Source organism: Podarcis tiliguerta (assembly GCF_965153285.1).
Source record: "Podarcis tiliguerta genome assembly, chromosome: 13".
In the NCBI taxonomy this organism is placed as follows: domain Eukaryota; kingdom Metazoa; phylum Chordata; class Lepidosauria; order Squamata; family Lacertidae; genus Podarcis; species Podarcis tiliguerta.
Window position 1 is genome coordinate 38,534,281 of NC_139546.1, and position 17,483 is coordinate 38,551,763.

At 47.6% G+C, this 17,483-nt stretch overlaps 1 protein-coding gene and 2 long non-coding RNA genes across 4 annotated transcripts in view; 1 reads left to right on the top strand and 2 right to left on the bottom strand.

Moving 5' to 3' along the window:
* The window catches only part of LOC310662779 (caspase recruitment domain-containing protein 8-like), a 37,085-nt gene that overhangs the window by 12,785 nt on the left and 6,817 nt on the right, over window positions 1-17,483 (top strand). Inside the window, exons 3-7 of one of the 2 annotated variants that reach the window (XM_083409885.1) lie at window positions 9,180-9,325; window positions 14,052-14,116; window positions 14,691-14,923; window positions 16,702-16,955; window positions 17,333-17,458. In XM_083409885.1, the coding sequence (XP_083266011.1) occupies window positions 9,180-9,325; window positions 14,052-14,116; window positions 14,691-14,923; window positions 16,702-16,955; window positions 17,333-17,458 (824 nt within the window). The remainder of the gene's footprint in view (window positions 1-9,179; window positions 9,326-14,051; window positions 14,117-14,690; window positions 14,924-16,701; window positions 16,956-17,332; window positions 17,459-17,483) is intronic. The other variant, XM_083409886.1, reaches the window with a different exon arrangement.
* The window catches only part of LOC310662833, a 67,118-nt gene that overhangs the window by 6,347 nt on the left and 43,288 nt on the right, over window positions 1-17,483 (bottom strand). The window lies entirely within an intron of this gene.
* On the bottom strand, window positions 12,521-12,844 carry LOC310662837. The gene is made up of 2 exons (XR_014504328.1): window positions 12,726-12,844; window positions 12,521-12,595 (listed from the first exon to the last, which is right to left on the bottom strand). It is a non-coding gene; the product is annotated as an uncharacterized lncRNA (long non-coding RNA).

The following is a 17,483-nucleotide window of genomic DNA, read 5'->3' on the forward strand; positions in this document are numbered from 1 at the left end:
TGGCAGGGCTGCCTGTTGCCTGCCTTCAGCTTTCAGCTTTCCCATCTCCGTTTAGAGCTTGGAAAATACCGTATTTTTCGCCCTATAGGACGCACTTTTTCCCCTCCAAAAATGAAGGGGAAATCTGGGTGCGTCCTATGGGGCGAATGCAGGCTTTCGCTGAAGCTTGGAGAGCAAGAGGGGTCGGTGCGCACCAACCCCTCTCGCTCTCCAGGCTTCGGGAACACATCCGCAGCCTAGGCAGCCCTGCGGGAGGTCCCGCAGGCATGTCTAGGCTGCGGATAGCAGCCTGCTTCCCGGAGCGGCGGGCGCCCTCAAAGCAGAGCGCCCGGCGCTTCGGGAACACATCCGCAGCCTAGGCAGCCCTGCGGGAGGTCCCCACAGGGCTCCCCACGCTGCGGATAGCAGCCTGCCGCCTGGCCCGAGGGGCGCCCTGAAGCAGAGCGCCCCTCGCGCCAGGCAGACACCCGCAGCGTCGGGAGCCCTCCAGGAGTTCCCCGCAGTGCTCCCCACGCTGCGGATAGCAGCCTGCCCCCGGCGGGCGGGGCGCCCTGAAGCAGAGCGCCCCTCAGGCCAGGCAGACATCGGCCAGCCCCACAAGCTCGGGGGACAGCAGGGAGGCGCACCGCCGCCATCCCGCTGTTCCTCGACCTGGTTGGGTTTCCCCGACCTGCTTTTGGGGGGGAAATAAAGGGAAAAATTTTTTCCTTTATTTCCCCCCCAAAAAACTAGGTGCGTCCTATGGGACGGAGCGTCCTATGGGACGAAAAATACGGTATCTGCTCCTTTAAGGAGTTGACATTGATACCCCCCCCCCTTTCGGAAGAACAAGTCTGGGCTGGTGGAAATAATCCTCAAATATGAGATGGTGCCACTTTGCGAGGTGTGGTTTGTGTGTGTGTATTATCTCTCCCCTCCCACCTTTTTTGCAATCGGTAGTACATGAAACAAGCCTCTCTGTTGTTAATTATTTAAACGTGTTTTTTTTTAAATTAAAGATGGCTGGATGCTCAAGTTCCTGGTCCCTGGGGTGTGCTTGTCTCATGAGCTATGGGAGTAGCCGCCCTTCTGGGGAAATAGTTAATGGGCCCTTCCGCAATGGTGTTCCGTTCCTAGACAGAATAATAGCGCATCGGTGGTGGATTTAATTCTGCCCTTTATTAGTTGTTCCCTGTGGCTACCATATTGTCAATTTCTGGAGTGGCACAGCAAAAGAGGGGACCACCCCCCACTCTCCCGTAGAACATTTGTGGCATGAACAGCTGTACGATTTCATCGGGAAGTTCTAGGACCGGTGGGAAAGGAAGTATGTCGGACAGCCCCAAAACTTTTGCAGGTGCAAATGAAATTGATGCATGTCCAATGAAAAGGACATTTAGAAGCACCTAGTGTTCCCTGGACTTTTAGGGCAATGCATGGTGCTTTTGTTAGACACATAAAAATCTAGTTGCTCCCAAAGAGTTGTTTTTCTGTCTCTGCACCACAACACTGCTTTGGAGCGACTTCTTTCTGATTGGTGGTTAAAATGACTATTGGTTGGTGCTGGTGCTTGAGGATGTTGAAAGGTGCTGCTTTTCCTGGGTGCTGCTTTTTCCAGGTGCTTTAAATGTATGGTGTGCACTCAGCCTAAGCCTGGACTCCACTTTCTTGAGCCTTTTGTCAATGGGGGGGGGGAGTGGGGAAGATTCCCTCACTTCAGTTTCCTTCCAAATATTAGAAAGCATATTCCCCCCCTTAATTTTAGAAGAGTTTCCCCCAGTGATGGCTGCTGTGAGGTTTGTGTTTCAGCATTAATCTTGCACTGACTTGCTCTGAAGACATGGCTGTTTGAATTGAACAAACTGGGCTTGCCCTTCTTGCAAAGAAAATTGTGAAACATGTGCAAGCAAGCAAGGGAGTATGGCTAGTGTTATGTACTGAAGTTCTCACCCTGGGCCAGCAGGGGGATACTGTAGATAGTTATGCAAATGAAGGATCGAAAGTGACGTTCAGTGATTGGATAGTTTGTATGCAAATGAAGGATTGAAAGTGACGTTCAGTGATTGGCTAGTTACAGAAAATGGTTACTGTTGCATTCTAGTGGAGCTCTATATGAGCAGGCTGACTGAGCTCCTCAGTTCAGTTCTGTTCCAGCTTACAAATAAAGAGCTGCTTTGGAGAAATCGCTGTGTCGTCTGCTATGTCTACCCACAACTTAACAGCTAGCATTGTTCCAGGGCTAAATTGCATTAAACAGGCTGATCTGCCAGAGAAAGGTAATCAGCGCTCGCACCCGGTGAGCAGATCGGTCCCGCACAGGAACCCTCCCTAAAAAAAGGTGTTCCCTGCCCTCCCCAAGCTCCAAAACTCTGTGCAACCTTCCCTTTAAAAAGCTCAACAACTTTGGGGTACCCTCTGGGAGCGCCGGGAAGACCCTTCCCACGTTCTCGCCTTCCCAGGTACGACGCTGATTCTCTTTTCGAGGGGGAGGAAACCTCGCGAGTCTCCGCCCGCCAAGCGCCCGCGGGGGAGCCGCTTCCCCGAGGGCGTCGCCCGATTCCTTCTTCCTCCTTTGGACGCTGCCGCCTCTCCGGCTCCGGCGCGGGGCGAGACTTTCCTCTGGGCAGGGGCGCCATGACGACCCCCGAAGACCATTCGGCGAAGGTGCCCCTGGAGGAAGTAGGCGAGAAGCTGAAGACGGAGGAGGCCGGCAGGTCCACCGAGAAGAAGGGGGGGAGGGAGGAAGAGGAGGGCTTGATGAATCACATCCTCGAGGTCCAGAGGTCCCGATGGCTCGCGCTTCATGAGAGCCAGAGTAGCAGCAGCAGCAGCGACGACGACGACGACTGGGACCTCAACACGTGGCGATTGCAGCACTCGTTCGCCCCGCAGTTTTTCTCTGAGCGGAAAGATCTCTTTCTCGCTCTGCCCCGTATCGCTCGCGACTTGCAACTCTCCCTAAAGCTTTTGGATCGGGATGAGCGGCGAAGGTTCCGGCGCAAACTGCGCGAGATCCCGCTCGAGGAGGGCTTCGTCCGCATCCCCGAAGAGGCGCTTCAGGAGGCAGACGCCTCTCGCCTCCGAGACCTGTTGTTCAGCTACTACGGCGTAACTTACGCCGTCGAGGTGGCGGCCGGCGCGCTGAGGGCCGCTGACTGCAAGCACGAGGCGGACGATCTCCTCTTCTCCGTCAGGGAAGGTAAGGCTTTGCTGGATCCTGACCTTCCCAGCCGTTCAGACTGACAGCAGATCCTTCCGTCCCTGGTTGCGCCAGCCTCAGCGCTGAGCTGCAGCCATGAAGAAGGGAAGGAAAACCAACCATAGCGCCAGGCATTTAGCGCATATGGAATAATTTGGTATGTTTCAACCGTCTGGTTGCTATTGCTTAAAATGTTACAAACACCTTCAGCGCCCTTAGGACACACAGAACAGCAAAGAATCAGCCTTAAGCATAAGGGCTCAAAGTCCTTAGGACTCGGGGTTGAAGTTGTTCTTTGTAGAAAGGAGACTCCTTTTTATTTCCTGCTTAAGCCCTGCAAAATTTTTTAATCAGGCCTGTATGTTTAGAAAGTTTGCAGGCCATCCTGACCTCTCTGGAACAGAGGAAGGTCCCAAATGGGCCTTAGGGTCCATCTAGCTCAGGATTGCTAATCTTGCCTGGCTGCGGCTCTCCAGGGTTCCAGGCAGGAGTCTTTCGCAGCCCTACCTGGAGACACCAGGGATTGAACCTGGGACCTTCTGCATGCAAAGCAGGTGTTCTGCCACTGAGCCATGGCTATTCAGTGGTCATCCAGCTGGAAGTGCTGCCTGCTGAATGTCCTGCAAATAGCTTGCACTAGGAAGAGAAGGAGGAATATCCATGCTTTATGATGGTATAAGCAGGTTCCCTGGATTTTCTGTTCAATACTGCCACTACAGCATAGTCTCCAAATGGCTGTCTGCTGAACATGCTGCATGCCCATTATTAGAGGATGACGTCAAATGATTATTATAAATAAGGAACTGGGTTAACCTTCCTTAAGATCAGCCCAATTCTGTACATGGAAAATAATTCAGGAGCTCAAGAAAGGTTTAATCAGAAAGAGCCCTTTAAGAGCAATGTATGTGCTTAAATAATTGACAAAAGCCACAATATAATAATAATAATAATAATAATAATAATAATAATAATAATTTTATTATTTCTACCCCGCCCATCTGGCTGGGCTTCCCCAGGTCAGCACCAACACTTTGAATTGTGCTCGGAAACGTACTGGGAGCCAATGTAGGTCTTTCAAGACCGGTGTTATATGGTCTCCGCGGCCACTCCCAGTCACCAGTCTGGCTGCTGCATTCTGGATTAGTTGTAGTTTCTGGGCCACCTTCAAAGGTAGCCCCACGTAGAGTGTGTTGCAGTAGTGCAAGCGGGAGATAACCAGAGCATGCACCACTCTGGGGAGGCAGTCCGCAGGCAGATAGGGTCTCAGCCTGCATACCAAATGGAGCTGGTAAACAGCTGCCCTGGACACGGATTTGACCTGTGCCTCCATGGACAGCTGTGAGTCCAAAATGACTCCCAGGCTGCACACCTGGTCCTTCAGGGGCACAGTTACCCCATTCAGGACCAGGGAGTCCTCCACACCAGCCCGCCCCCTGTCCCCCCAAAACAGTACTTCTGTCTTGTCAGGATTCGATCTCAATCTGTTAGCCGCCATCCATCCTCCAACCGCCTCCAGACACTCACACAGGACCTTCACCGCCTTCACTGGTTCTGATTTGAAAGAGAGGTAGAGCTGGGTATCATCCACATACTGAAGAATACCCAGCCCAAACCCCCTCATGATCTCTCCCAGTGGCTGCATGTAAATGTTGAAAAGCATGGGGGAGAGGATAGAACCCTGAGGCACCCCACAAGTGAGAGTCCAAGGGTCTGAACACTCATCCCCCACCACCACTTTCTGAACACGGCCCAGGAGGAAGGAGCGGAACCACTGTATGACAGTGCTCCCAGCCCCTCAAGACGGTCCAGAAGGATGTTATGGTCGATGGTATCAAACGCCGCTGAGAGATCCAGCAGAACCAGGAAACAGCTCTCACCTTTGTCCCTAGCCCACTGAAGATCATCAACCAGTGCGACCAAGGCAGTTCAGTCCCATGATGAGGCCTGAATTCCGACTGGAAGGGATCCATTTTAGTGATGTTTTCTCCTCCATAAAAACCTATTCCAATAAAAAACAAATATAAAACACTGAGTTTTTTGACATTAGGTAGCAATCAGTCCTGTTTAACCTTCATCCAATTTTGTTGGGCTTTCCCTCAACACAGGCACACTTTTAATTCTTTAGCTTACACATAAGTAGACCTACAGGGTAGTCCTTCTATAACGTAATCACCAATTATCCAGCGGTGGAGGAAGCAGCTCGGGCTCCTGGGGCCGCTCGCCCAGGGGCAGGGCAAACTGCCCATAGGGGCGGGGCGCACTGTGGGGCTTCCGTAGTCTGCCTGCCTCCTCCCACTCATCCGCCCTACAGCTGGGGGGGGGGCAGTGGGTGGACCGTTTTGGCAGCGTGAAGTCTGCATGCCCAAGTCACCACGTCTCTCCCAGACTCCACGCTGGGGCCTGCAGCGCACCCGAGCCACACATCTCTCCCAAGATATCTTCTGTTGTAATTTTTGTTGTTCCACAAAAAGTCTTCCATATTACAGAGTTTAAAATAATACAGTGGTACCTCGGGTTAAGTACTTAATTTGTTCTGGAGGTCCGTACTTAACCTGAAACTGTTCCTAACCTGAAGCACCACTTTTGCTAATGGAACCTGCTGCTGCGCCACTGGAGCACGATTTCTGTTCTCATCCTGAAGCCCTATTTCTGGGTTAGCGGAATCTGTAACCTGAAGCATCTGTAACCTGAAGTGTATGTAACCCGAGGTACCACTGTACCTAAATAAAACCATAGGAATTTGACACTGTACTGGCATAGTTCCTGTTTCTGCTATAATACTAGCTGCTGGAGTTGGGGGGGGGGAATAAACTGAGTAGTCTTATTAGAAATTAATTTCTCCCCAATACGTTAACTGTGGGAGCACCTAACCATTATTTGTTCTCAGTGCAGGGACAATCATATTGCCGCCTTTGCTTCTGGTAAAACTAAGAATTGCTTGTGCAGATCTTGATGTCTTCAAGGCCTAAGTGCTGCTATATGGTGTGACCAAGTACTCCTCTTGGAGAACAAATCTCCAAATAATTGAAATGTCTCACTTGTTCAATTATTTGTTCATTTAAGAACCATTTATGCTTCACAGGCATAATACTACTCAAATACTACAGCTTTTGTCTTGGAATAATTTATATTCAAACCTTTGTTAGGACAAACGATCCCAAAGTTCTTTAGTAATAGCCTCATACCCACGTGTCTGTGCTCAAAAGCCATATTGCCGGGATATAGCAAGATGGATACCTTATGGGATAAAAGTGTAACAGGAAAAAATTATGGTTGTTTTAGTTCTAGTTATTACATCATTTACATAAATGTTAAACAGCAGGGGTGCCAATAAGCACCCTTGTTCTACTCCATTTGTTGTTAGAACTAGAGCTGTCAAGTGTCAACTGACAATTTGCCCCTACTCTTTCTCTCATATGCATTTCACAGTATGATATCCCAAAGGGGTAGTGTCACACAAACATCAATGGTTAAAGGAAAAAGTGCTTACCCAGCAAGAAATGCACTGGTGCTAATTAAATATTGCAAAAGACTGCTGGGGGCAGGGATAAAACAGCCAGTTTTGACCTCTCCCTTACATTTCCACAGTTGACAGTGTCATGCCCCCTTATATGCAGAGGAATATACGAAAGAAAAATGTGTGGTAAGTCCCATTGCAATTCTACTTGCAGCTTATAGTGGAAGACCATTCATTGGATGGTGTGAGAATCAGACCTTAGCTTGGGAGGGGAAAAGGATGGGCAAATGTGTCACTGGAATGGACAGTGCTAAGGGATTTAGTATCACTTCCTAGGAAACGGGGTTGCTAGGTGATGTTGGTGTACTAGTAAAGAGACACAAGTAGTTCAGTGGTCCTCAGGAACCTGATGAATGGGGGAACTGGAGAAAGGCTTGTGTGTGAGTCCAGAGGGCAACTTCTCAACCATTTCTATGACTTCAAGCTTCTGCTTATTATTATGGAGCATGGTTTGCATGCAGGGCTGACATTTTGGTGCCTGAGGCAAATCAAATTGGTTCTCCCCCTGGAATTGTAGTTTGCTAAGGGACTCACTCTCTTTCTCTTTCTACACACACACATGAAACACAGGGAAAACACTTGTCTCCTTTCTTTCCCTCTTGCCTTCCTTCTCAGCAGCCCAACCAGTGATAAGCAGTGGCAGGAGCAGCAGCAGTGGCCAGGAAGACCCTTGCCCGGCTGTGGGTGGGGCAGTGCTGGGGCCAGGGGTCTGAGCCAGACTGTGATGGACAAGGCAACCTAAGAGCCACCAAAGATGCAGCAGCCATTGTGACCGAAGGAGAGAGCTGAGGAGAGAGAGGACCCTGGCTTAGCAGCATCCTTCCTAGATCAGCTTCCGCTCCTCTCATGGAGGAGGAAAAAGAAATGGGAAATCTCATGCTGTTAAGAGGGACTCTTTAACCAGAGGTGGCAATCTTTTTCCACAATGCATGTTATGTACATACATGCAGACACTAACCCTCCCTTTTCAAATTCAACACCTAAATGTATACAGAATCCAGATCTGTGGGTGGGGGGCTCTAGAAGATGGGCAGTCAAGCTAATGAGTTGCTTTGAAGCCTCTTGTTAACTTGGTAGATAAGCAAGCCAAATTTTCTTTCTGCTAGAATGACTGCCCCATTATCTTGCCAGTATATTTCTAAAATCTATTCTTTACAGCTGGCCTGGAGAAGAAGGTTTTCCCACTTTGGTCTTTTAAAAAAACCCTAAAAGAAAACTGTGATTGGCTAGTTTGTCACCCCCCCCCCATGAAGTGGCTTTTTCCTTCTACTGGTGGAAAGGAGGCTGCCTTACCTGAAAGAGGAGGCAGATCAGCTTGATAATAATAATACCCTAGCCCAGATGGAAGAGGGGGAGGCACAGCTGCTGCATCTTCCTTTCTCAGGAAGATGGAAAAGTATGGACAAGAGAGGCAGTTGACTGGTTTGAGTCCCTGCTGCAGATTCAGGCCACCAGCGCAGCTTCACCCCCACCAACCACCTGCCACACACCTTCCTTTCAGGTCTCCATTTTGAAAATCACTTTATTACAACTTTGCCGTCCTTGTTCCTTAGCGGTGTGGATGAAGTTGAGGAGGAGGAGGAGCAGGAAGTGGTGAGTTAGCAGTCGGTGGAGAAGGAGAGGCAGCAAGAGGGCCTGTGGAAGAGCTGGTCACAGAGGCAGTGGCAGGCAGATCTGCCACCCCTCTTAGGAGGGTCCAGGTATGCCTCTCCCCCCCCCCCGACAGCTTTCCTCCCCCTCTTTGTGGGCAGCCTGGCTGTGTCTGCATGTAGAACGTATAATAACGAAGTCAGCAGGGGCGCCTGCCTTGGATGAAACCTAGAGAGGAGTGCAAAATGTATCACGAAGACTGTGTATATTCTTGGCCATTAAAAAAGGGGTGGCAAATTATATCATGCTTTCTATTCAGTGTGAAGTAAATCAACATATTTTCCAGGTTGCAAAGGAAAAGCAGAGCTCAGCATGCTCAGAGGATGAGTGAAGGCAGTATACTAGGGGTGGAAAAACTAAGCCACAGCTAGTATCCTAATCAAGCTCTAATTCTCTCCCCACAACAATGCCTAATATAAAATAAATGTTTTTTCCACAGGTCACTGGAAGGAGTCGTTACCACTGGTGATGAAATAGTCTGCAAGGGAAGAAAAGAATTACTTGAAATTATTGAAAAGGACCTAGTATTCTTTATAGATTTATTAAGCTATGGCTTTATCATCACATGGAAAGAATACTGGGACTTGCGTCAAACAGAGAAAGACTCCAAGGAGAAAAGTGAAAAATTGCTGAAAAGTATCCAGGAAAGGGGGAGGCAACTTGTTGCTGGTTCTTGGAACAAGTAGAAAGGAAACATCCAGGCTCCTTTCAGATTCTGCTAGTTGCAGTCCATGGTGAGTTTGACTTAAGAGTACTTTCTGAACTTCAAGGACAGTTCAACTACATTCCTCCTCCTTGCAACAGTCATGTCAGGTAAAGAATTATTTTTTACAGGCTCGGGTAAAAAATTGGTCCAGGCGACAGGCCCCTCAGGGCTGAAGTCAGAATCCCCCCTATTTTCGGAGGAAGGAAGAAGAAGCAAGATGGAAAACCCAGCAGTTTGTGGGGAAAGTGTTGTGTGTAAGCTGTGTCCCTGTGAGGTAAGTGGCTGAACACATGGGCCTAGACTAGGGGTGGGGGTGGGGCAGCTGCCTCCACCCAATCACGTAAATGAATAAAAATACTAAAAGTAGGAATTGTAGAAATATTTTGACAGATTTTTCTGAGCACTTGGGGTCAAAAAAAGTATTTTTTATTTTTATTTTTTCCAATTCAATGCTTTATTGAGTTTCATAAATAACAAAAAACAATCCAAAAATGATCTTATTTAAGTAATCTTACGTAAATATACAGATAAAAATTGATTCAATCTTATACAATCTCTTTAGTTCAACATTCTTACTAAAGTGTAATAGACTTCCCATCAACTCCCAATGCATTTAACATTTCTAATATCGAGTGTACTTATAATTATTACCTTCATCTATTTATATTTTTTAATACATTCTTACAACATATCGTACCAATTTTCCTTATTTCTTTGTTATTATTTTACACAAGGGCACTCAAATACAGCCATAGATATCACACCACTGTTACATTATTGTAAATATAGCTTAAACATGTCCCATTTTTGAATAAATGATTCAAGCGAGTATGGCAGGGTGCCTGTGACGGAGCCTCAAGAACATCTTATAGGGTTTTTATGAAAACCTATGAGATGGCAGTGAAGGCCGCTAAGAAGTCTTACTTCTCGGCCTCCATTGCATCCACTAGCTCTCGCCCGGCACAATTATTTAGTATAATTAGGTCTTTAACGTCCCTTGAAGGACAGCCAAATTTAAATAGCAATCTGACACACAGCTGTGAGGCATTTGTGAGCTTTTTTGCGGAGAAGGTCCTGTTGCTCCGCCATGACCTCCCTGCCAATTTGGATACAATAAAGGAACTGGAGGCCCCTCGACTGTCCTCGGGTCCAGTATTGGACCACTTTGACCGGATATCCCCAGCCGATGTGGACAGACTCCTCCGAGCTGGAAAGCCCACCACCTGTCCTCTTGACCCGTGCCCGTCTTGGCTTAGAGCGTGTCCAGATGAGGTGCGGGCCCCCCTGGGGGATATCATCAATTTGTCCCTTGGCACCGGGATATTTCCAGGGGAATTGAAGGAGGCAGTGGTGCGCCCGCTCTTAAAGAAAACATCATTAGATCCCTTAGATATATCCAATTACCGCCCGGTTTCGAATCTTCCATTCCTGGGTAAGGTGATTGAGAGAGCGGTTGCTGAACAGCCTGGTAGGTTTCTGGATGAAACATCAGCTCTGGATCCATTCCAGTCCGGCTTCCGCGCTGGTCATGGGACCGAGACGGCTCTGGTCGCCCTAACAGATGATCTCCACAGGCAGCTGGATCGAGGCGGGTCGGGGCTGCTGATTCTTCTAGACCTGTCAGCAGCCTTCGACATGGTCGATCACGAACTCCTGGACCACCGCCTTGCCGACGTGGGGATCCAGGGCACAGTCCTTCAATGGCTGCGCTCGTTTCTCTCCGGTCGGGGACAGAGGGTGGCGCTTGGGGGGGAATTGTCATCCCGCCACTCCTTGGTGTGTGGAGTGCCCCAGGGTGTGATACTCTCCCCAATGCTTTTTAACATCTTTATGCACCCCCTCGCCCAGCTTGTCCGGAGTTTTGGGCTGGGCTGCCATCAGTATGCTGATGACACCCAACTCTATCTGCTGATGGATGGCCATCCTGACTCGGCCCCAGACACACTGATCAGATGCTTGGAAGCTGTGGCTGGATGGTTACGTGGGAGCCGGTTGAAGTTAAATCCTTCGAAGACAGAGGTCCTCTGGCTGGGACAGGACGATATGGGATTGAGGGGGCAACTGCCATCTCTAGCGGGGGTGCAATTAGTGCCAGCACCGTCCGTTAAGAGTTTGGGTGTAATCTTCGATACCTCCCTCTCCATGGAGGCGCAGATTGCAGCTATAACAAAGGCGGCATTTTTTCATCTCCGCCAAGCTAAGCAGTTGGCTCCTTGCCTCTCTCGCCCTGACCTAGCCACTGTGATCCACGCGACGGTCACCTCCAGACTGGATTATTGTAACTCGCTCTACGTGGGGCTGCCCTTGAGACTGACCCAGAAACTCCAGCGGGTGCAGAATGCCGCAGCGAGACTCCTTACGGGGTCTTCGCTGCGAGATCACATTCATCCGGTGCTATACCAGCTGCACTGGCTCCCGGTGGAGTACAGGATCAGGTTTAAGGTGCTGGTTTTAACCTTCAAAGCCTACGGCCTAGGACCCTCGTACCTATGCGACCGCCTCTCCTGGTATGCCCCAGAGAGGAACTTACAGTCTTCAAATAAAAACATCTTGAAGGTCCCAGGCCACAGAGAGGTCAGGCTGGCCTCAACTAGAGCCAGGGCTTTTTCAGCTGCGGCTCCAACCTGGTGGAACGCTCTGTCACAAGAGACTAGGGCCCTCAAGACTTGACATCTTTCCGCAGGGCCTGCAAGACAGAGCTGTTCCACCAGGCCTTTGGTCAGGGTGCAGCCTGACTCCCTCCTTTGGCAATCTTTACAAAACTTTAGTTTATGGTTGCCATCAATTTTGAATTTGATCTTAATTAATTTTTTATGATGTTTTATAATGTTGCACTATTTTAGTGTTGTTAGCTGCCCTGAGCCCAGCTTCGGCTGGGGAGGGCGGGATATAAATAAAATTTTTTATTTTTCTTTTTATTATTATTATTATTATTATTATTATTATTATTATTATTATTATTTTTCCTCTCACTTAAGCCAGATCCACACTACTGCAAAGCCTGTCAATTTCATGCTGCTTTAATTGTCCAGGCTTCCCACACACACACACAAAATGGGAATAGTAGTTTGCAGTAAGCTATACTTAGCCATGGAAAAAGCAAATGCAGCTGCAAGACAGAGTTGTTCCACCAGGCCTTTGGTCAGGGCCCAGCCTGACTCCCTCCTCTGGCAACCTGCACAGAATTTTGCTTAACGGTTGCCATTAATTTGATTTTAATTAATTTATATAATGAATTGTGTTTAGAATGTTTGATTATTTGATTGTTTGATTATTTGATTGTTGTTAGCCGCCCTGAGCCCGGCTTCGGCTGGGGAGGGCGGGATATAAATAAAATTTATTATTATTATTATTTTATTACCTCTCATCCGATTAGTCAGTTGTGCCATTTATGCGTATTCCAGTAATTTATTCTACCATTCCAAACTAATTTATTCTACCATTCCAAACTTGTTGGAACCCTTTCCCCTTTCCAGTTTATTGCAATTAAGATTTGGGCGGCCGCTGTTGCATATAGCAGTTGTTGAAACATTTCATTCCAAATCTGCAAGACACAGCCAGACAGATTACTCCTGAGTGTCCCTGCTCAGGAACTGGAGCAAAACCAGCCACCTGGTTCTCTAGGGAGCTGGTAATGATTACGGTAAATGTGAGAGAGGGTGACTACAACGAACTTGGCAGAATGAGTCCGTCTGAACACAGACTAGAGCCTCTTTGAAGACCTATTCTGTGGCAGTGCATTCCCAATTCCTGGAATGGAGATGTTTTCTTATGTTAAATGACTCTGTATTTTAAAGGGGGGGATCCTTTCGCTGTATCTGTCACGTGATTGGCTGCCTGTGGGTCACATGAGAGAGGCATTCCATTCTCTTCCAACTATTATTCCAGTAACTGTCTTTTTCAACTGTCTTTCTGCCTCTCTCTCTGCATGTGAGGAGGGAGAATGGCTGCTGAGATACTCAGACATTGTTAGGAAGATAAGACGTTTTTCTGTATGCCACCACTGCCGCAAGGGTACTTATAGTAAAACATTGGAAGAGTGACAGAATTCCCACTAAATCTGAATGGTTACTAAAGCTGGTAGAATATGCTGAATTAGACAGTCTCTCGGAAAAGATCAAAGATAAGTCAAAACAGGAGTTCATTTCAAATTGGGAACCTCTAAGGAGATATTTAAAGAACAATTGTTGCAATCTGAACTTGATAGCAGTCTTTGAGTAATCTCTGTTAGAAAACAGATTTAATTTCATGAGTAATATATTGAGGCAATAGGTTTATTTGAGTGGAAAAACTGGGAAAGGACAGGAAGTCAAGCTTATGTATTAAATGTACTGTAGGAGGACTTACATTCTTTTGTTGGATTTTCGTTTTGAAAAAATTGACTAATGTAAAATAAGGAAGGTATGTCTTTGATGTACAGATGCAAATATGAACAATAAAGCATATGTATATAAAAGAGTGGATATTGTTACAGGATGGAGATTTATTGGACCTTGAAGGGTTTAATAAACGCTATGGGTGGCATGCATATTTAGGATACGAAAAGGTGAAAGTTCACAGGGGATTTACCAATCCTATCATAAGAAAATCGATATACAGAGTATGGGCAAAATACAAAGAACTACTAGAACCGAAGACACCCTGGTGGATTTCACCCTTAGAAGGGATAATGGTAAAAAAGAAAAATATGGAATATGGAAAAATATGGATCCCTAAATGTTAATAGGGAGAAACCTGTGCAGGGGCTCTCTGTAAGGAACAGGGGGAATACTGCTGAGGTGAAAGAAAAAACCTTTCATAAGAAACTGTAAGACCTGAGTGAGAACTACTATGGCCAAAATGAATGCAGAACAAAGTAGCTATATTTGTATTTGTGGGTTTGACCTCAAGCAGTGCTCCTTGGTGTGGTCATATGGGTGTTAGAAACAGACAGGCATGTCCTGCTTTCAGGTGGAAAAGGGGTCTGGTGCCCATATTAATGATAAATTATTTTGTAACAGGATCTTCCAGAGACAATCAGACCAGAGGTGTTTTTGGACTCAGAAATGAGTTGTGAAAGATACAGGTGAGCAATGTCTCTCTCAGATCTTGCAGAGCTTTCTCCTTTAAGGGAAAGTTGATTTTCTTTTTAGATTTCAGAGAAGTGTTCCGCAGAACACATCTGGTATATGAAGGTCTCACAATCATCACATGTGGTGGTCCTCTCTAAAACGTTCCCAAACTACATCTGTGTCAGGGACTGGGCAGAGGAGGAGTGGTGGAGACGCCCCCCCCCCCCGAACCATCCAGGGAGGAAGAAGAGGAAGACAGTATAGATTTAGAACAGGGGTTTGAGGGAGGTCACAGCTCAGAGCCAGGTGAGAGGGAAAGTTGGGAAATCATGGGAGAGCCAGAGCAATGCACAGCTAACATGTTATCAGTAGAAAGCATTCCAGACCCTCCATCTTCCAGAACCCAGCAAGCCTTAACAGTAGGAGAGCAAAGACACCCCCCCAATACTGTCTTCCTCTTCCTCCTCCCTGGAAGGTTCGGGGGGGGGGAGTTTGGAGTGGGGATTGCTTTCCATCAGGAAGATGCAGAGGGTGTCCGGCTGGTGTTCAATCCACTTCTTTTTCCATTTTTCCCTTTGTGCCATTCAGACTATGCTTCACGGAGGCTGGATCCTTCCTTTGCTTTTATACTGATGTCATATTTGAGGTGAAAGCAGCTGTGACCATCACCTACCACTTTGATTCATGGTCTAAGCACCTGGCCGAACAGAACATGGAGGACTGGGTTGTCGCTGGGCCTTTGATCAACATTGAAGCAGATCCAGCAGAGGCTGTGGCAGCTGTTCACTTCCCTCACTTCTTGTGTCTTGCAGGTATGGCAGGTAAAAAAAGCTTGCAACAAAATAAATACAGCAGTACCTCACTTTTTGAACGTAATCTGTTCCGGAAGACCATTTGAGTTCTGAAACATTCAAAAACTGAGGTATTGTTTGCAGATAAGGAAACAAATAACTTGCACTCAGTGGAAGCTGCGTATCCTGTTTGACTTTGAAGGCGTATTCGAAAACCGAAGCATTTACTTTTGGGTTTATGCTATTCAAAAACCAAAATGTTCATCAACAGAGACTTTAAAAAACTGAGGCACTGTAATTTTTGCTCCATAAGACGCACCTGACCATAAGACACACCTAGTTTTTAGAGGAGGAAAAGAAGAAAAAAAATATATTCTTAACGAAACAGTGGATGTATGATTTTTGTGGTTCATGCTATGGCCACAGACATGTGATTTGATGGTGAGTTTGGGGTAGCCCAATTCAAAAATCGTGAGAATCCATGTGGATCCGTGCTTTGTAACCACGTTTTGCGCCATTGCGGCCCCAGGCAACAGTGGGTGTGTGATTTTTTTGGTGCAGGCTATAGCCATGGACATGCTATGTGATCTGATGGTGAATTTGTGGTGACCCAATGCAAAAATCCTGAGGATCCATGTGGATCCGTGCTTTGTAACCACGTTTTAAGTGGGGCGGGAAGGAAAAACACCGAAGGGACAAGGAGCATGTGTGGGGTGTGTGGAGAAGGAGCTTTTCAGTGAGCTGAGCCAGGGAGGAAGGAGGGAAGGAGGCTCACTTTAAAGCAGCCAACTGTAAGCAGCTCCTCTCCTCTCCCACTTTGCTCCTTTAAAGTGAGTGGGCTCTCCTTCTCTCCCTCCTCCCCGGCTCAGCTCGTGACTGCAGCAGGATCCCCCTGCCATCCGTAGGCATTCGCTCCATAAGAAGCACAGACACTTCCCCTTACTTTTTAGGAGGAAAAAAGTGTGTATTATGAAGCAAAAAATACGGTACTTTACTGAGCAGGGAGAGGCTGTGGCCGAGAGCAGTCCAGAATTGGAGGCAGAAGTGGAGGCTGGAGAGGAGGTGGGCCAGGAGACAGATGTGAGGCAGGCTGCTGAAGAAGCCTGGGGAGTCTCACCTTCCTGCTGCGACAAGCTCCCTTCCCCACTGGTCTCCCAGAACCAGAAGAGGTACAGTGGCATGTGGTCAGTGGACTTGGGGGAAGAGGCTAGTTTCCTAAGTGTTCTCCTGGCACCTGCTTCTCAAAGCCTGTGAAGCTTCTGCCTACCTCAGGGAGAGAGGCACACTACTCTGATGGGTGCAAGAGCCTTCCCGTCCCCTTCTCAAAGCCCGCCTAATGTTGGGAAGAAGGCAGCAGGGCTTCAGCATCCTTTCAGAGACCTAGCGCCCCTTCCAAAGCCCAGGAAGCTTCTGCCTGGCTTAGGGAGGGAGGTGCTATACTCATGCATGCAACGTCACAATGTCGCCACCCCACCCCCAAATCGCCTTCACAAGCTGGTGCCTCACACCATAAGTGTTCACCTACAGAAAATGTCACCCCGCACCACTAAAGAGGTATGAAGAGAGCAGAGCAAATACAGATATGGCAACGGAGTCTCAGATTGCTTAGGAAGGACCCAGGGGGAAAGGAGCCTTAGGGAACTGCCTCATGGGGACTAGATCTACCAGAAGGAGTTCCTATGCTCACTAGGCCTGCCTTCTATCTTTGAATAAATAGTTGACTTCACTGACACAAGGTGGCAGATGGTCCACAGTTTCTCACTTGTGACATGTTTGTTTGTTTGTTTTTCCTTTGTGCTGCTTTCCAGGCAAAAGTGATTCCCAAGTCCACATTGCACATTTTGTGGAAGGGGGAATGAGTCTAGAGAAGCCAGACAGAGTGGGACCGTATCATGTTGTGTTGGAAAACCCAAACTTCTCTCCCCGTGGAGCCATTTTGAGAACGTCATGGTTTAAGCGAAAGATAAAGGTCCACACTGTGGCACTGCTCTATCAAATGCTTCAATTCAGCTCACCAAAATTCCACCTGTATCTCCTACCCAATGACTCTTCTCTGAGAAAGGTAATCAGGATTCTCCAACTCTGATTGGTATTCCAGATGGCCTGGATCATTTACCTGAGCATAGTAAGCCTGACAGAGTAGCTATGCAAAATTATGCCTCTGAGTGTGTCATGGTTCATGAACTGTATCTCCCTTTGTTGGGCTTGAGCTAATTTACCAAACTGCTAGCCAACATCAAATTACCTGTGCATATTTTGGTCTCTACTACCAGAGTGATTTAGTTGTCATTCCTGACTCATGACATCTGGAAGGTTGCAGGTTCCCCATCCCTGCCTTAAATGCTGCAACAAAGCCAAGAAAGGGGTAGGGATCCAGTCTTCCAGAAATTGGTTACGTTTCTTGCATAACTCAGAAGTGCCCTTCTTTGCCTTTCCCAGGCGGTTCATGAGCATGAAGTACAGTGCCCTTCACAGAGAATAGAGAAGCCCCCTTGGACCCTGAAACCTTTGACAATTGGCTGTCGCTTCTTTGTGGAGACAAATGTTGTCAGAGTTTGTCCCAAGGTGAGATGCAAAGATGATAAAGTTT